Below are 13,840 nucleotides of genomic sequence, written 5' to 3' on the forward strand. Positions count from 1 at the left end.
GATGGTTTTGTAATAGAAAACAAGTCTTCTAGGACCCTTAAATCTAAGCTGTAGTCTAAAAATGCCACTTACTGCTAAGAATCCCACAGAGGTTTCCTGTTTCCTGTCAAATTAAGTACAAATTCCTCAGCCTGACATTTAAAGGCCTCATGGTGATCACAACATCCTTTTCTGGTCCTATCTCCCATTACCTTTATCTATTTTACCTAAACCCCTGCCAGGGTGGACTGCTATCTATCTCTTATCATACACTAATCTTTCCTGCCTCTAGGCTTTTGCTCAGGTTAATTCTTGCTTCTAGCATGCCTTTTGAAGGAGGTTCTCTTTCTCCATCTGTGCCTGTCAAAATCCTATCCCTCAACGTCCAAAACTTCTGCAGTTATGAACCTCAGTAAGTTCTATTTTTTGATAGTGATTTTTTTCTCTTTATTTTTCCCCCCATTATCATTTATCCCCCCTATACCCTCCTTTACCTCACCCTGTTCCCTATAAATAGCTAAGTTCCTCTCACCAAACCTTTCATTTTTCTTAAAGATCTTAAAACACCTTTATTCCTTTTTACACAGAAACACTGTTTGCCGCCTATAATATCTGGCCAAAATGCTACTTACTCATTATTCCCTTTAGAAAGTTTGCCCAGACTTTGCACTCCAAACTCCACAGCTGGTGCTCCTCATGGCATCTTAAGCATACTCTATCATGGCATTTTTCATACTCTACTAGAGGCCCGGTGCATGAAATTTGTGAACTTGGGGGGGCGGGGGAGGTCACTCAACCCGGCCTGCACCCTCTTGCAGTCCAAGAGCCTTCAGGGGATATCCAACTGACAGCTTAGGCCTAAGCTGTCAGTTGAACATCCTTAGTGCTGCCTCAGAGTCAGGAGAGGCTCCCGCCACCGCAGCTGCCCTTGCCAGCTGTGAGCCTGGCTTCTGGCTGGGTGGCGCTCCCCTTGTGGGAGCTCACTGACCACCAGGGGACAGCTCCTGCATTGAGTGTCAGCCCCCTGGTGGTCAGTGCGTGTTATAGCGACTAGTTGTTCTGCCGTTTGGTTGATATGCATATTAGCCTTTTATTATATAGGACTAGAGGCCCGGTGCACAAAAATTTGTGCACTCAGGGGGTGCACTCGGGGGTCCCTCAGCCTGGCCTGTGCCCTCTCACAGTCTGGGACCCCTTAGGGGATGACCACCTGCTGGTTTAGGCCCGCTCCCTGGGGAATTGGGCCTAAACTGGCAGTCAGACATCACTTTGGCAGCCCGGGAGCCCTCGGGGGATGTTCACTTGCCAGCGGGGCGCAGGCCTAAGCTGCAGTCGGATATCCTTAGTGCTGCTGAGGAGGCAGGAGAGGCTCCCGCCACCACCGCTGTACTGACAGCCGTCAGCCTGGCTTGTGGCTGAGCAGAGCTCCCCCTGTGGGAGCGCACTGACCACCAGGGGGCATCTCCTGCATTGAGCGTCTGCGCCCTGGTGGTCAGTGTGTGTCATAGTGACCAGTCATTCCCAGTCTTTCTGCTGTTAGGGTCAGTTTGCATATTACCCTTTTATTATATAGGATAGAGACCTGTTGCACGGGTGGGGGCTGGCTGGTTTGCCCTGAAGGGTGTCCCGGATCAGGGTGAGGGTCCCCCTTGGGTGCCTGGCCAGTCTGGGTGAGTGGCTGATGGCTGTTTGCAGGCTGGTCAAGTCCTCCCTCCTACGCCCCCAGTGGGGACCCTCACCCCATGGAGGTTTGGCCAGCCTGGGTGAAGGGGCTGATGACTGTTTTCAGGCTGGCCACACCCTCTTTAGGGTGGGGGGTCCCCACTGGGGTGCCTGGCCAGTCTGGGTGAGGGGCTGAGGGCCATTTTCAGGCTGGCTAAGCCCCCTGGTGACAGAAGTTCCCAGCCTCTCCCTTTTTTCTTTTCTTTTTTTTAATTCTGGGATTTATTTACCTTCTATAATTGAAACTTTGTTGCCTTCAGTGGAGCTCAGAGCCGGCCGGGAAGCTTGGCTTCCTCCATCACTGGAGCAACCAAGCCTCCTGCTTGCTTCAGCTCTGTGGCTGCCGGCTGCCATCTTGGTTGGGTTAATTTGCATATAGTCGCTCTGGTTGGCTGGTGGGCGTGGCTTAAGGCGTAGCGAAGGTATGGTCAATTTGCATGTTTGTCTTTTATTAGATTAGATTGTAATTCTTTATTTGGGTATTTATGTCCTCCACTAGGCTGAATAGCTTGTGATCTCTGGTACCTACAATACTGGCACTGAGCAAATATTTACATGATTGTTTTGAGTGAATAATTGAATAATTGAGACCTTTGTCAAAGGTCTCACAGCAGAGCTAGTCTCCTCATTTCAAACCAGATTTCTTCATCACAGATATCTCTCTTCCCACCCTCAATTAGATTGTAAGTTTCTTGGGAGGAGAATATACATGTTACTCATATGTTTCCTCTAAAGCGCCTACTAGTACAGTAGTCTCTGCATTCAAATTATGTAATTGAGATGATTTCCAAATATTAGCCATGGGAAAATCTAAAAGGAAAAAAAAAATCAACCATAGCCAATAGTAGCATCATTTAAGTTTGACTCCTGTAGTTTGAAACTGGAGATACAGTAATCATTTGAGAATTTTAAAAAAATCTAGTCTAGATGAGTATGGAATTGGATATCAAGAATCCAAGCTGCTGCTACAGGCTTAATTGTCTTTGCATGGTACTATTTTTATAGTCTCAGAAATGGAGTTTATATAATTCTGTTTCCAAATTAATAAGGAAGACATTTATGTTCTGATCCATATCTCCACTTCCTCTCCCCCACACACTGGAAAAAAGAGGTAAGTCTCATAATTTTGGGGCCTTATATATGAAAACATGAGCTCATTGTTTGCTTGACTAGAAACAGGAAACCTCTGGGATAGTGTGTCTTCAGCCTGTCTAGTTGGTATGATTTGTGAACCCAAGAAAAGATAAAAGCATTTTTTCTTGTTCATGCTTAAAAATATATGTATAATAAAGAAGATTTGGAAAGTGCAGATTTTAAACAGGAAGAAAAATATTACCAATAATTTGCTCCCAAAAGATGACAATAATAATATGCTTTACATATTTTGTCTTTTTTTTTTCTGGGTATTCTTTTATGTAATTGAAATTACATCTCTGCACAATATTGCAGTGAACACTCTGGTTATTATTCTTGGAAGATATTGTCTTAAATACCTTCAAAAAGTATGGTATCATAAAATACTTTCCAAAAAATGTTTTAATCATTGTATAGTTCCACTAGCAGTATATAAGTGTGTGTCTTTTTCACCATTACCACCTGTTTAGTCTCATCATTTTTAAAAAAATCTATTTTTATTGATTTCAGAGAGGAAGGGAGAGGGAGGGAGATAGATAGAAACATCAATGATGCGAATCATTGATTGGCCGCCTTCTAGGGATCAAGCTTGCAACCCAGGCATGTGCCCTTGACTGGAATCAAACCCAGGACCCTTCAGTCTACAGGCCGATGCTCTAGCCATTGAACCAAACCAGCTAGGGCCTGTTTAGTCTCATTTTTAATATTTATTTAATGAATCTTTCTAAGTGGTTATCATCCTGCCATCTAAAAGCAGCTATTTGTGTCTTATCTTCTCCCCTTCCTGCATCAACTTATTCTTATCTGGGATCTTTCTTCACAAGGGAAAACAGAGATCATGGAACAGGAGTTTCCTTCATCCTTTCTTTACCAAACCCCAAACCTACCTTTCTTTGTGCCATGAAGGAATTCTTTCTCTTTTTGCCAAAAGCAAATCCCTACACCAGTACTCTGATCCTGTCCCTTCTTATCTTTCAAGGGCCTTCCCACTCTTGTTAGCCCCATCTCTTTCCTGCATCTATAGGTTCTGCTTGATACTTCTTGTCATTGGTCAAACCGCTCCATGATCTTCATTAAAATAAAACAAAAAGCAAAGGGCCTCGCCTTAAGCCTTATTGTTTTTAGCCCCACCATATTTTCCTCAATTCACATATCTTTCAAAAGAATATTTATTGTTACATGTGTCCACATTACTCTCCGTATTAAAAACATGTTTGGAAGTGAACCAATAATTCAGCTGAGATCTGATGATGTGATGTGAGTTAATGGGCAAAGGGAGTTTGCTTATTTCCCAGACCTGTTGTTGGCTAAGGTCAGTGATCTTGATGCTGTTAAGTCTGGATACTAGTTATCATCCTACTTGATCCCTAAATAGTGTGTGACAGCATCGATTTCTCCTCCTTTGAATCTTGCTCTTTATGTAATTCCACACTTTTATGGGTGTACCCCCTACTTCTGGCTTGGTTTCTGTATGCACTTTTTCACCCAACCTGAGTGCCGGAATGAACTTAGGGCTCAGCCATGAGCCTTTCCCTTGTGACTTCCTTAGGTAGCCTCATTTATTCTCATGGCTTTAAATGTCTTCTGTGTGTCAAGGTGGCCCAGATTTATATCTCTGGCCATGACCTTTGCAAAGTCAAATCTAAAATACGCAAAACGAAATCCTCTGTCTTCTTCCTTTTGAAATAAGCTATCCCTCCCTTCACTGTTTACTTTCTAAGGAAATGCCAGTTGCACATACATATTTCCCCCCAGTAATCTTGGATTATTCTTGACCCTTCCCTCTTCTCTGGCATTGTCCTTCTTAACACTGCTAATAAATTGTTCACTGTGTGCTGGGCACACTATTCCTCTATCTGGAAGACTCCTCATTTGCTTAAGGAGCAAGTATATTATAGCTAACAGTAAATGTTACCTTTCATTGGGTGTTAAATTTCCAGGTGATTAAAATTTTATTTTGGTTTTAGACTTTTAATTTCTATTTATTGCACAATTTAGAGAATATGTCCTGTACAGTTTCTACTTTTGAAACTTATTATCAATTTTTATACCAAGGCTTGTAACACTTGATAACTTTTTAAAAAGTATCCCAGGAGTGTATCAACATTTTTCTGTATATTTTATTTTCACGTTCTTCATGGTTTTAACTTCTCATTTCATTTTTAACAGTTTTTTCTCAAGATAGGATAAAGTAGGATGGAATGTGTATAAAGAGTTCATTGATATTATTGCTGGATTGCACCCTTCTTCCATGTTAAACTTACCTTATGTGGTGATTTTATATACCTTAATATTAATATTGTCATTTCAGTTAATTTTATTTTAGCATTCACCTGGTATATCCATATCCATCATTTGATTTTCAACTTTCCTTAGTGTTTTTGTTTCAGTCATGACTCTCGTAAATAATACAAAGCTAAATTTTTATTTTTTTCCAGAGCCCTTCAGTAGGTAGATGGGTTGGTTTTTATGTATTATCAGTCTTAAAATATTGAGTTTTTATTTTACTTATCATTTATTAAATAAGTATTTTATTGGCACAAATAACTCTTAACCTCACTGAAAATATAATTATCACAAAGGAGGAAATAAATTTCTCATGATCTCAGCACCCCAAAATAACCAGTTACAACAGTGTGCTAAATGCCTTTTGTTTATATATGGAGGAAGAAAGGATGAAAAAGAAGATAGAGAAGGATGAAGGAAGAACAAGTTTTATGTCAGGATCTTCAACAGTGTTAATTTTCTTGTGTTATGAATTAATAGCTAGCACTCTAAAGCAGGGAAAAACAAGTATTCTTTGTTTTAGAATCAAGCACAGTGCCTGATGTAAGCATTCAGTAAATGCTTAAGAAATGAATAAGAGAAAGAAAAGAACTTTGTAAAAATGTTTTATTTTATTGATTTTAGAGAGAGGAAGAGAGAGGGTTAGAGAGATAGAAACTTCAGTGATGAGAGAGAATCATCTATTGGCTGCCTCCTGCATGCCTCTTACTGGGGATTGAGCATGTATCCTGACCTAGAATCGAACCAGTGACCTCTTGGTTAATGGAGCGACATCTAACCACTGAGCAACACCGGATGGGCAGAACTTAATTTTTCTTGTTCTCTCTCTAAAGATTTCCATGGAGAATGATTATCTGGGTCCCCGAAGAATTGAAAGTTTACAAAAAGAAGATGCTGATTGGCAGCGGAAAGCTCACATGGCTGTGCTCTCTATTCAGGATCTTACTGTCAAATATTTTGAAATAACAGCTAAAGCTCAAAAAGGTGAGTTTCTCAGTGAAGTTATCCTTGTTTAATTTTGAAAACAAGTGGTTTAAATATTTTATGTTCAGATTAACTATGTTGAAAAGTATATGAAAATCACTAATAGTCCTAACAATTAGGAAGGAAGATCACTATTAACAAAGTTATATCCAAAGTCTTTTCTAGATATATTAGTAATGGGATATTGATATAGTATAATTCAGTTCTGACACTAAGCATTCACAATTACAGACCCCACAATTTTTTTTTATTTTTTTTTATTTATTTTTATTGCTTAAAGCATTACAAAGGGTATTACATATGTGTCTTTTTTTCCCCCCACCCTTGACAAGCCCCTGCCCTCCCTTACCCCCCAGTGTCTTATGTCCATTAGTTATGGTTATATGGATGCATACAAGTCCTTCGGTTGATCTCTTACTCCCCTCCCTCCTGTCCCCCAACCCTCCCTGGCCTTACCACTGAAGTCCGACAATCGGTTTGAGGCAGCTCTGCCACTGTATTTATTATTGTTCAAAAGTTTGTAATGGTACAGACCCCACAATTTAAAGGCACAGCGGTGAGTCTCCAACAAGACTATCCTCATCTCGGGCACTATTCCCTCATTTGGAGGGGCGGGGGTCCTCAGGCCATCTGCTCTTCTAACCAACTTGCTACCAATTTGGGGATTCCCATAGCTTTTTTAGGTTCAGTAATTCACTACAATGACTCAAAGAACTCAGGAAAGCACATTCTTAGAACTTATAAATGATACAAATCAGGACAAGCCAAAAGTGACATAGGGCAGACTCTGTGAAGGTTCATGTCTTTCAACTTCCTTCCATACGTGGCCATAGAAGTTCTTCAATGGCTTCTTAATATGAATTCAAACTCAGGACTGTTCATTATATTAGTAATCTGTTATTCTCTTTACCTGCAGTTAATACAGGTTAACATTCAGGTGATTCTTTCATCAAATCCACATTTTCTTAAGTTTAATTTAAAGCAATTTATCCCTTCAGAATGCCAATGCAGAATGAGAATACTTTTCCTTGATTTCTCCACATCCTTCGGCATTGTCATAAAAACACACAAAACCAACAATTTGATAAGTGAAAATAGTATCATGTTTTTAAATTTTACGTTTCTTTGGTTATTGAATGTTGATCTTTTTTGTTTTCATGTAATAATTGGTATTTGCATATTCTTTTTTCATTTAACATTTTTGCTTATTTTTCTATGGTATTTTTTGTATTGATCTGTAAGAGCTCCTAATATATTCATTGATATTTTTATTATATTTCTATTATAGTTGTATAGTTTTGACATCTGTTGCAAATATCTATTCCTAAATTTCCTTTTAACATTTTTTGTTATACAAATTTTATTTGTAAAAATTATCAGCTTTTAAGAATGATTTCCTTTTTAATCTTTAAATTATGTTAACTTGTAGTTTCTAAAGTAAATTTCTGTGTTCCTCCAAATAGTTAAAACCTACTAAAAATCCTTTTATATACTTAGATTTCTTTTTAGACTGTCTTTTCTGTTCTTATACTGTAATTGTAACTTTATAACAAAATTTATTACCTAGTTTATCAACTAACCCCTCTCATTATTTTTTAAAATATCTTGGCTATACTCAATTATTCTTCACTAAAATAGTATAATAACCCTTTTGAAAAATCACATATACTCTTTTTTTTTAAGTTAGAATTATTTCTTCCCAAACTAATATAATTCTGATAAAAACTACAATGTTTTAGGATTTGAAAGAGGATTTTAATATTCATGAGGAAGAGTAAATGCTTTATTAAATAAACATGTTATAGGATAATTTGTAGGGGGAAAGTGTGGTTGGTATATCATGCCATTTATTCAAGTTGATTAGGCTTTTTGTTTTGTTTTAGTTTTGGTTTTTTATCTGGGTCCTACACATTTCTTGTTCAGTTCACTTCTGGGCTTTTTATGTTTTACCTTTGTTATTATGAAAGGACATTATTCCTTTTAATAGGTTTTGAGCTTTATTTTTTAATCTTCAAATCTTTAATTCTGTTTTGGTGATTAATATGGTATAGAATGTGTTCAGGTTCTTATGCAGATGTTTCACTTCTATACAAAGTGAAATTTGATAGCTGTAATAAAACCTGTCAATAATTATATGTGACTTTTATTTGTTAAAGAATAAAGTAGCCGAAACCGGTTTGGCTCAGTGGATAGAGCATCAGCCTGCGGACTGAAGGGTCCCAGGTTCGATTCCAGTCAAGGGCATGTACCTGGGTGGCAGGCACATCCCCAGTGGGAGATGTGCAGGAGGCAGCTGGTCGATGTTTCTCTCTCATCGATGTTTCTAACTCTCTATCTCTCTCCCTTCCTCTCTGTGAAAAATCAATAAAATATATTTTTTTAAAAAAAGAATAAAGTAAATATGGTTTGTTTGTTAGATTTAACAAAATGCTTTAGATAGATGGAATTATAATTAACATGTAGTGTTTGACTACGAAGTGCTTTCCTTCATTCTTTTAAGGTATGTTTTAGTTAGTAATACTTTTTGTTTTAATGTTGATGTGAGTGATTTTGTGCATAGATGCTGGCAAAAGTGTCTGACGTTTATGCTATTGCTACTTTTTAAACTCATAGTTTTAATCACCAAGGTTATCGTGTCCCATCTCTCCTGGTCCTGAAATATAGATATTTGCCTAAGCAGGTGGCAAAAGTTTGAGTAAGCCATATTACTTGTCTCTCCCCATCTTCAGTCTTTTGGGAAAAAATAGTATAATATGATTAAGGAATTTTGAAAATCACATATACTGTATTATTCTGCCACCAGTCATCATCTCCTACTTCATGTCTATTTCAAGTACACATGAAAATACTTTACATTTAAAAATACATTATATTAAGATGAGATATTGCTATAGAACTTGCAGGCATCAAAAGGATAATAAAGAAAATGCTACAGACAACACTTCACATGCAAATTTAACAAAGGTGAAATGGAAGAATTCCCTGAAAAACACAAACTACCACAATTCATACAAGTTGATAATAAATAACAAATATTTTTATAACTATTAAAGATATTGGATTTGTAGTTTAAAATCTTTCAAAAAAGAATTTTTTAGGCCCAAATGGTTTCACTGGCAAATGTTACCAAATATCTGAATAGTAATGCAGCTCTTTCTACACAATCTCTTCCAGAAAATAGAAAAGAAAAGGAACACTTCCAATTTATATTAAATGAGACCAGCAATGCCCTACATCCAAAACTACACAAAAACAGTACAAAAAAGAAGAAAACGATAGACCTACATTCTACATATATAGATGCAAAAATCCTCAACAAAATATTGGCAAATTTTAAAATATTTAAAAATTAACAATCATGACCAAATGGGGTTTATCCTTCCTCATTCAGTATGTGAACATCAATCAATGCATTCTACTGTATTGAAGGTCTAAAGCAGTGGTTTTTAACTGGTTGTGATGTGTCACACAAAAGGACACGGAGCAGTGTCTGGAGACATATTTGGTTTTCACAACTGCATAGCGTATTGCTAGCATCTTGCCAGCAGAGGCCAGAGATTGTGTTTGACATTCTATGTTGCACAGGACAGCCCACCATAATGGCTAAGAATTTTCTGGCTTATAATGTCAAAAGTGCTGGTGTTGAGAAATTCTAGTCTTAATTTAAAAAAAGCATGATCAGTAGATGTTGAAAAAGCATTCGGCAAAATATAAGATCACATGTGCTAAAAAAAACTCAGCAAACTAGGGACAGAAAGGAATTTCCTTAAATTAATAAAGTGCATCTACAAAAACCCTAAAGACATCATCTCAGTTAATGGTAAAAGACTAAATACCCCATAAACTAGGTAAAAAGTCAAGAAATGTTCACGCTTGCCATTGCTATTGAATGTAATATAGTAAATCTTAGCTGGTTGTAATAAGGTGAGAAAAAGAAATAAAATGTATATAGTTTAGAAAGGAAGAATTATAATAGTCCTTCCTATTCACAGATGATAACATTGTTTATGTAGAGAAGTATATGGAATCTATTTTCTAAACTCTTGGAACTAACAAGTTACTTTCTCAAGGTCACAGGAAATAAGGTCACCCACAGAAGTGAATTTTAGTGGGACTTAAATAATTTTAAATAATCTTGAATATTTCAACTAAGATTACCAGGAAAAATGTATAAACCATCACAGAATAAAGCTTATATAGAAACTTTGAAAGTAATGACACTGGACATGTGAAAGAGCATTTTTAAAGTTAATCTGACAACTTAGTTTCATTTTCATAAAGTTATTTCTGAGGAAGATTATTTAAAATTTTTATAGAAGACATTAGAATCTAAGATATTGTTGAATAATATTTTAGAGCCATTATAAGTAAATTATCATGGGGGTAGGACTTGAGTGTTTATCTTTGAGTATGTGGTTAGTGAAAGCTAAGTCTTTGAAATTCTTTAGTATCAAGTTGTTTTATATCTTAATGTCTTAAAAAATTGTTATTAATAGCTGTGTACGATCGAATGCGAGCAGATCAGAAGAAATTTGGTAAAGCATCTTGGGCAGCAGCCGCTGAACGTATGGAGAAACTCCAGTATGCAGTTTCTAAGGAGACACTGCAGATGATGCGAGCTAAAGAGATCTGTTTGGAACAGAGAAAACATGCACTAAAAGAAGAGGTAACAAAAATGCAGAAAGATAAAAAAAATTTTAAAACTTAAGATTTAATTTCATCTTCGTACAAGACTGACATTTTTCTGATTCTACAATCAGCTGTTTATTTTGCACTGACTCCATTAGACAATAATACTCATGATGGGGCTATGATTTGAGGTGCCATTAATAGAAAAGTTAGATACATATGGTATTTTCACAGCATCACCGTGGGAATATAGGCATCAATGCACTATTAAGACAAAAAGGTCTACGTTAGAATTCCTTTGCTTTCTTTTAAAATTTTTATACTGTAATGTTCAAAGCTTTCCGACAATTATTAAAGTTTCACTGCCTAGGGAAATTTAGCAAAAGTCCTAGGGCAGTAACATTTTATTAGACTTCATTATATTATGCTCAGACCATTACCTTTGGAACTTTCATTTTATTTCTTCTGGAACAAAAAAAGGTTAATAGAGGTCCAATTTTCTTGACTGGGCTTCAATTTTCTCTTCATGTATACAAAAAAGAAAGAAAAAGCTATAGAAATCCTTGAAAAGGGTTTCTTAAAACCTACCTAAAATGAACTTCTAAAAATTAATTTTTTTTCATTCTCATTCTGTTTATCAGTGGTTTTAGTATTCCTTGTAGGGTCCAAAACAGCACTTGATATACCATTGATGCCCAAATCTTGCTTGAAAATATTGCAACCATTAAATGTATACTAAATGTGTACCTTCTAAACCATTAGTTTTGAAATACTATTATATATTTTATGTTTTATTATTAAACTCAGCCAGAACAAATAGCTTTTTATAAAAGAGTACTTAACTATCTACAATGGTGTATGCTGCTAGTTTTTCTAAGTATTAGAAGAAGCAAATGTTATGGTCTAGGAATACGTACAGTATTTTTGAAAATCAGGAAAGTATATAGTTTTAATAGTGAATGAAGATTAAAACTAGTGTTAGGGATGGATCTAAGCAGGTGTTCTAGATAGTAGGTAGTAACATGTGATGGTTTAGGCACAACTATTCAGTTTGTGCGTTGTACCCAGAGTTAAAACTCAAAATACTAGCATATCAAAGATGAAAAGCAGTCAGATTATTAAATAAATTTTGGATTGCTTTTCCTTTTCTTTACCCATTTTCTACCTTATTGAGATAGATAGTTAACAATTTATTGTATCATACATTATGAAGTCATTTTTTGGGGGGAAATGAGATCACTTTTTGGGGGCCAATATGTCACACATGAAATATTTCTAAAAGCAAACTCCTTCATTTCCCCGTATAGCAGGTCTTCCTCAAATCTCTCCTTTCTGCTAAGGGCGCATGGTTCTTCAAGATACTCCAGACCCAAAACCTTAGGGTCATCTTTAACTCTTCCCTTTCCTTTGCCTCCTTTTTCTGCTTGTTAGAATTCTACCCAACTAAAATGTCCCTGCTCAGTTTATTCATTTAATAACTATTTGTTAAATGTTTTTAATGTTTTTGATAGGAATTATAATAGGTGATGGGGATAAAGACATGATTAGTACTCCCTCCCCCCTTTTCTTTAAGCATAAAAAGGTGCAGTCCTGGTGTTTTGAGTTCTTAGAGTATGGTGGGGTAAGACATGGGCAGTGTGCGAATGAGCTGTGAGATAGACAGGTATCATTATATGTAAAGTGGACCCTTGGAGGAATATTCCACTTTGACCCAAAGGACATAGGTGAAGAGAACTACATGTTGCAGGAGTCCTAGTAGAGGCAGGAAAAGTCAGCCTAGTTATCTGGAGGAGAGTGAGAAAGGAAGTTGGAAAGTAAGCAAAGTTTAGGGTTGGCCTTCTATGCCCTGCCAAGGAATTTGAATTTTACCCTAAAAACAGTATAGAGCCATTGTAAGATTTTAATCAAGGAGTAACATGGTCAGATTTGTTTTTATGAAATATTATTCTGGGCAGTTTCTAGAGAATTGATTTGAAAGCCATTCTTAAATCCTTAACCCATTTTCTTTACAAAGGAAACTTTTCAAATTGCATTTCTCATAATTTGGATCTTTAATTCAGTAATGAAAGAGGTTTGAGTTAAAGGCAATAGGAAATTGAGAAAGATTAAACTTACATTTTGTTTTGATAACCTGAAATTGGTGCTTTTAAAGCTACTCAGGATTTCAGGGTATTTCTAGGCAGCTGAGAGCTTGAGGTCCAGATTGCACAGGTCTGGCCTCCTCCTGAATGGACGTGAGCTTGTGCCTTTGTTCAGATAGCACTGCAGTCATCTTGAATAGACTTGTAGAAGAGGCAAGAAGTATGGATTTTTGTTTGGACAGGGGAGAATGAGCTGGATTAGGCAACTGAATTTATACTAGCTATTTTAAGAGAGGAATTATACTTCAGAAGAATTAGATAAGAATAAAATTATTTGCTTCATCATTAGATTTGTAGTACTTTGTAGCTCAAAATGATTTTTAAATCATATTTTGAGACATACTTCATATACCATATAGTTTTCCCATTTAAAGCTTAACTAAGCAATACAGTCAACTGCAGAATATTTTCATAACACCCAAAATAAACCTGTGTCCATTAGTAGTCTTTCTTCATCTCCCCTCCAAACCTTCCCCAGACTTAGGCAATAACTAATCTACTTTCTGTCTCTCTAAATTTTCTGTTCTGGACATTTTACTGTAAATGGAATTATAAAATATGTGGTTTTTTTACTTAGCAGGTTTTCAAGGTTCATCCATGTTGTAGCATGCATCACTTGAAAGCAAACCATTTTTATTATGCCTTTTGTTATGTCATAACAAATTTACATTATCACCACCAATGCTTCTTACAATTTGTCTTTGTATCATAGCCATCCTGGTGGGTGTGAAGTGGTATCTCATGGTTTTGACTTGCATTCCGTAATCGCATTGATGTTGAGTATCTTTTCGTGTGCTTATTGCCCACTTAACATATCTTCTTTAAATAAACATTCAGATCTTTTGGCCATTTTTAAATTTTTTTTATTACTAATTTGAAAGTTCTATACAAGTCTTTTATCAAATACATATATAATTTGTAAATTTTTGCTCTCATTCTGTGGATTGACTATATTGTTTTTTAAA

General features: G+C 36.3%; 1 protein-coding gene across 2 annotated transcripts in view; it reads left to right on the top strand.

The window, feature by feature from the left end:
* JMY (junction mediating and regulatory protein, p53 cofactor) overlaps positions 1-13,840 on the top strand; it is a 68,712-nt gene that overhangs the window by 31,184 nt on the left and 23,688 nt on the right. For both annotated transcript variants that reach the window (XM_070412240.1, XM_070412241.1), the window contains exons 3-4: positions 5,955-6,105; positions 10,602-10,771. In XM_070412240.1, the coding sequence (XP_070268341.1) occupies positions 5,955-6,105; positions 10,602-10,771 (321 nt within the window). The remainder of the gene's footprint in view (positions 1-5,954; positions 6,106-10,601; positions 10,772-13,840) is intronic.

This window comes from Myotis yumanensis, unplaced genomic scaffold, assembly GCF_028538775.1.
Source record: "Myotis yumanensis isolate MYYU_CA2020_CCGP unplaced genomic scaffold, mMyoYum1.0.hap1 SCAF_4, whole genome shotgun sequence".
Lineage (NCBI taxonomy): Eukaryota > Metazoa > Chordata > Mammalia > Chiroptera > Vespertilionidae > Myotis > Myotis yumanensis.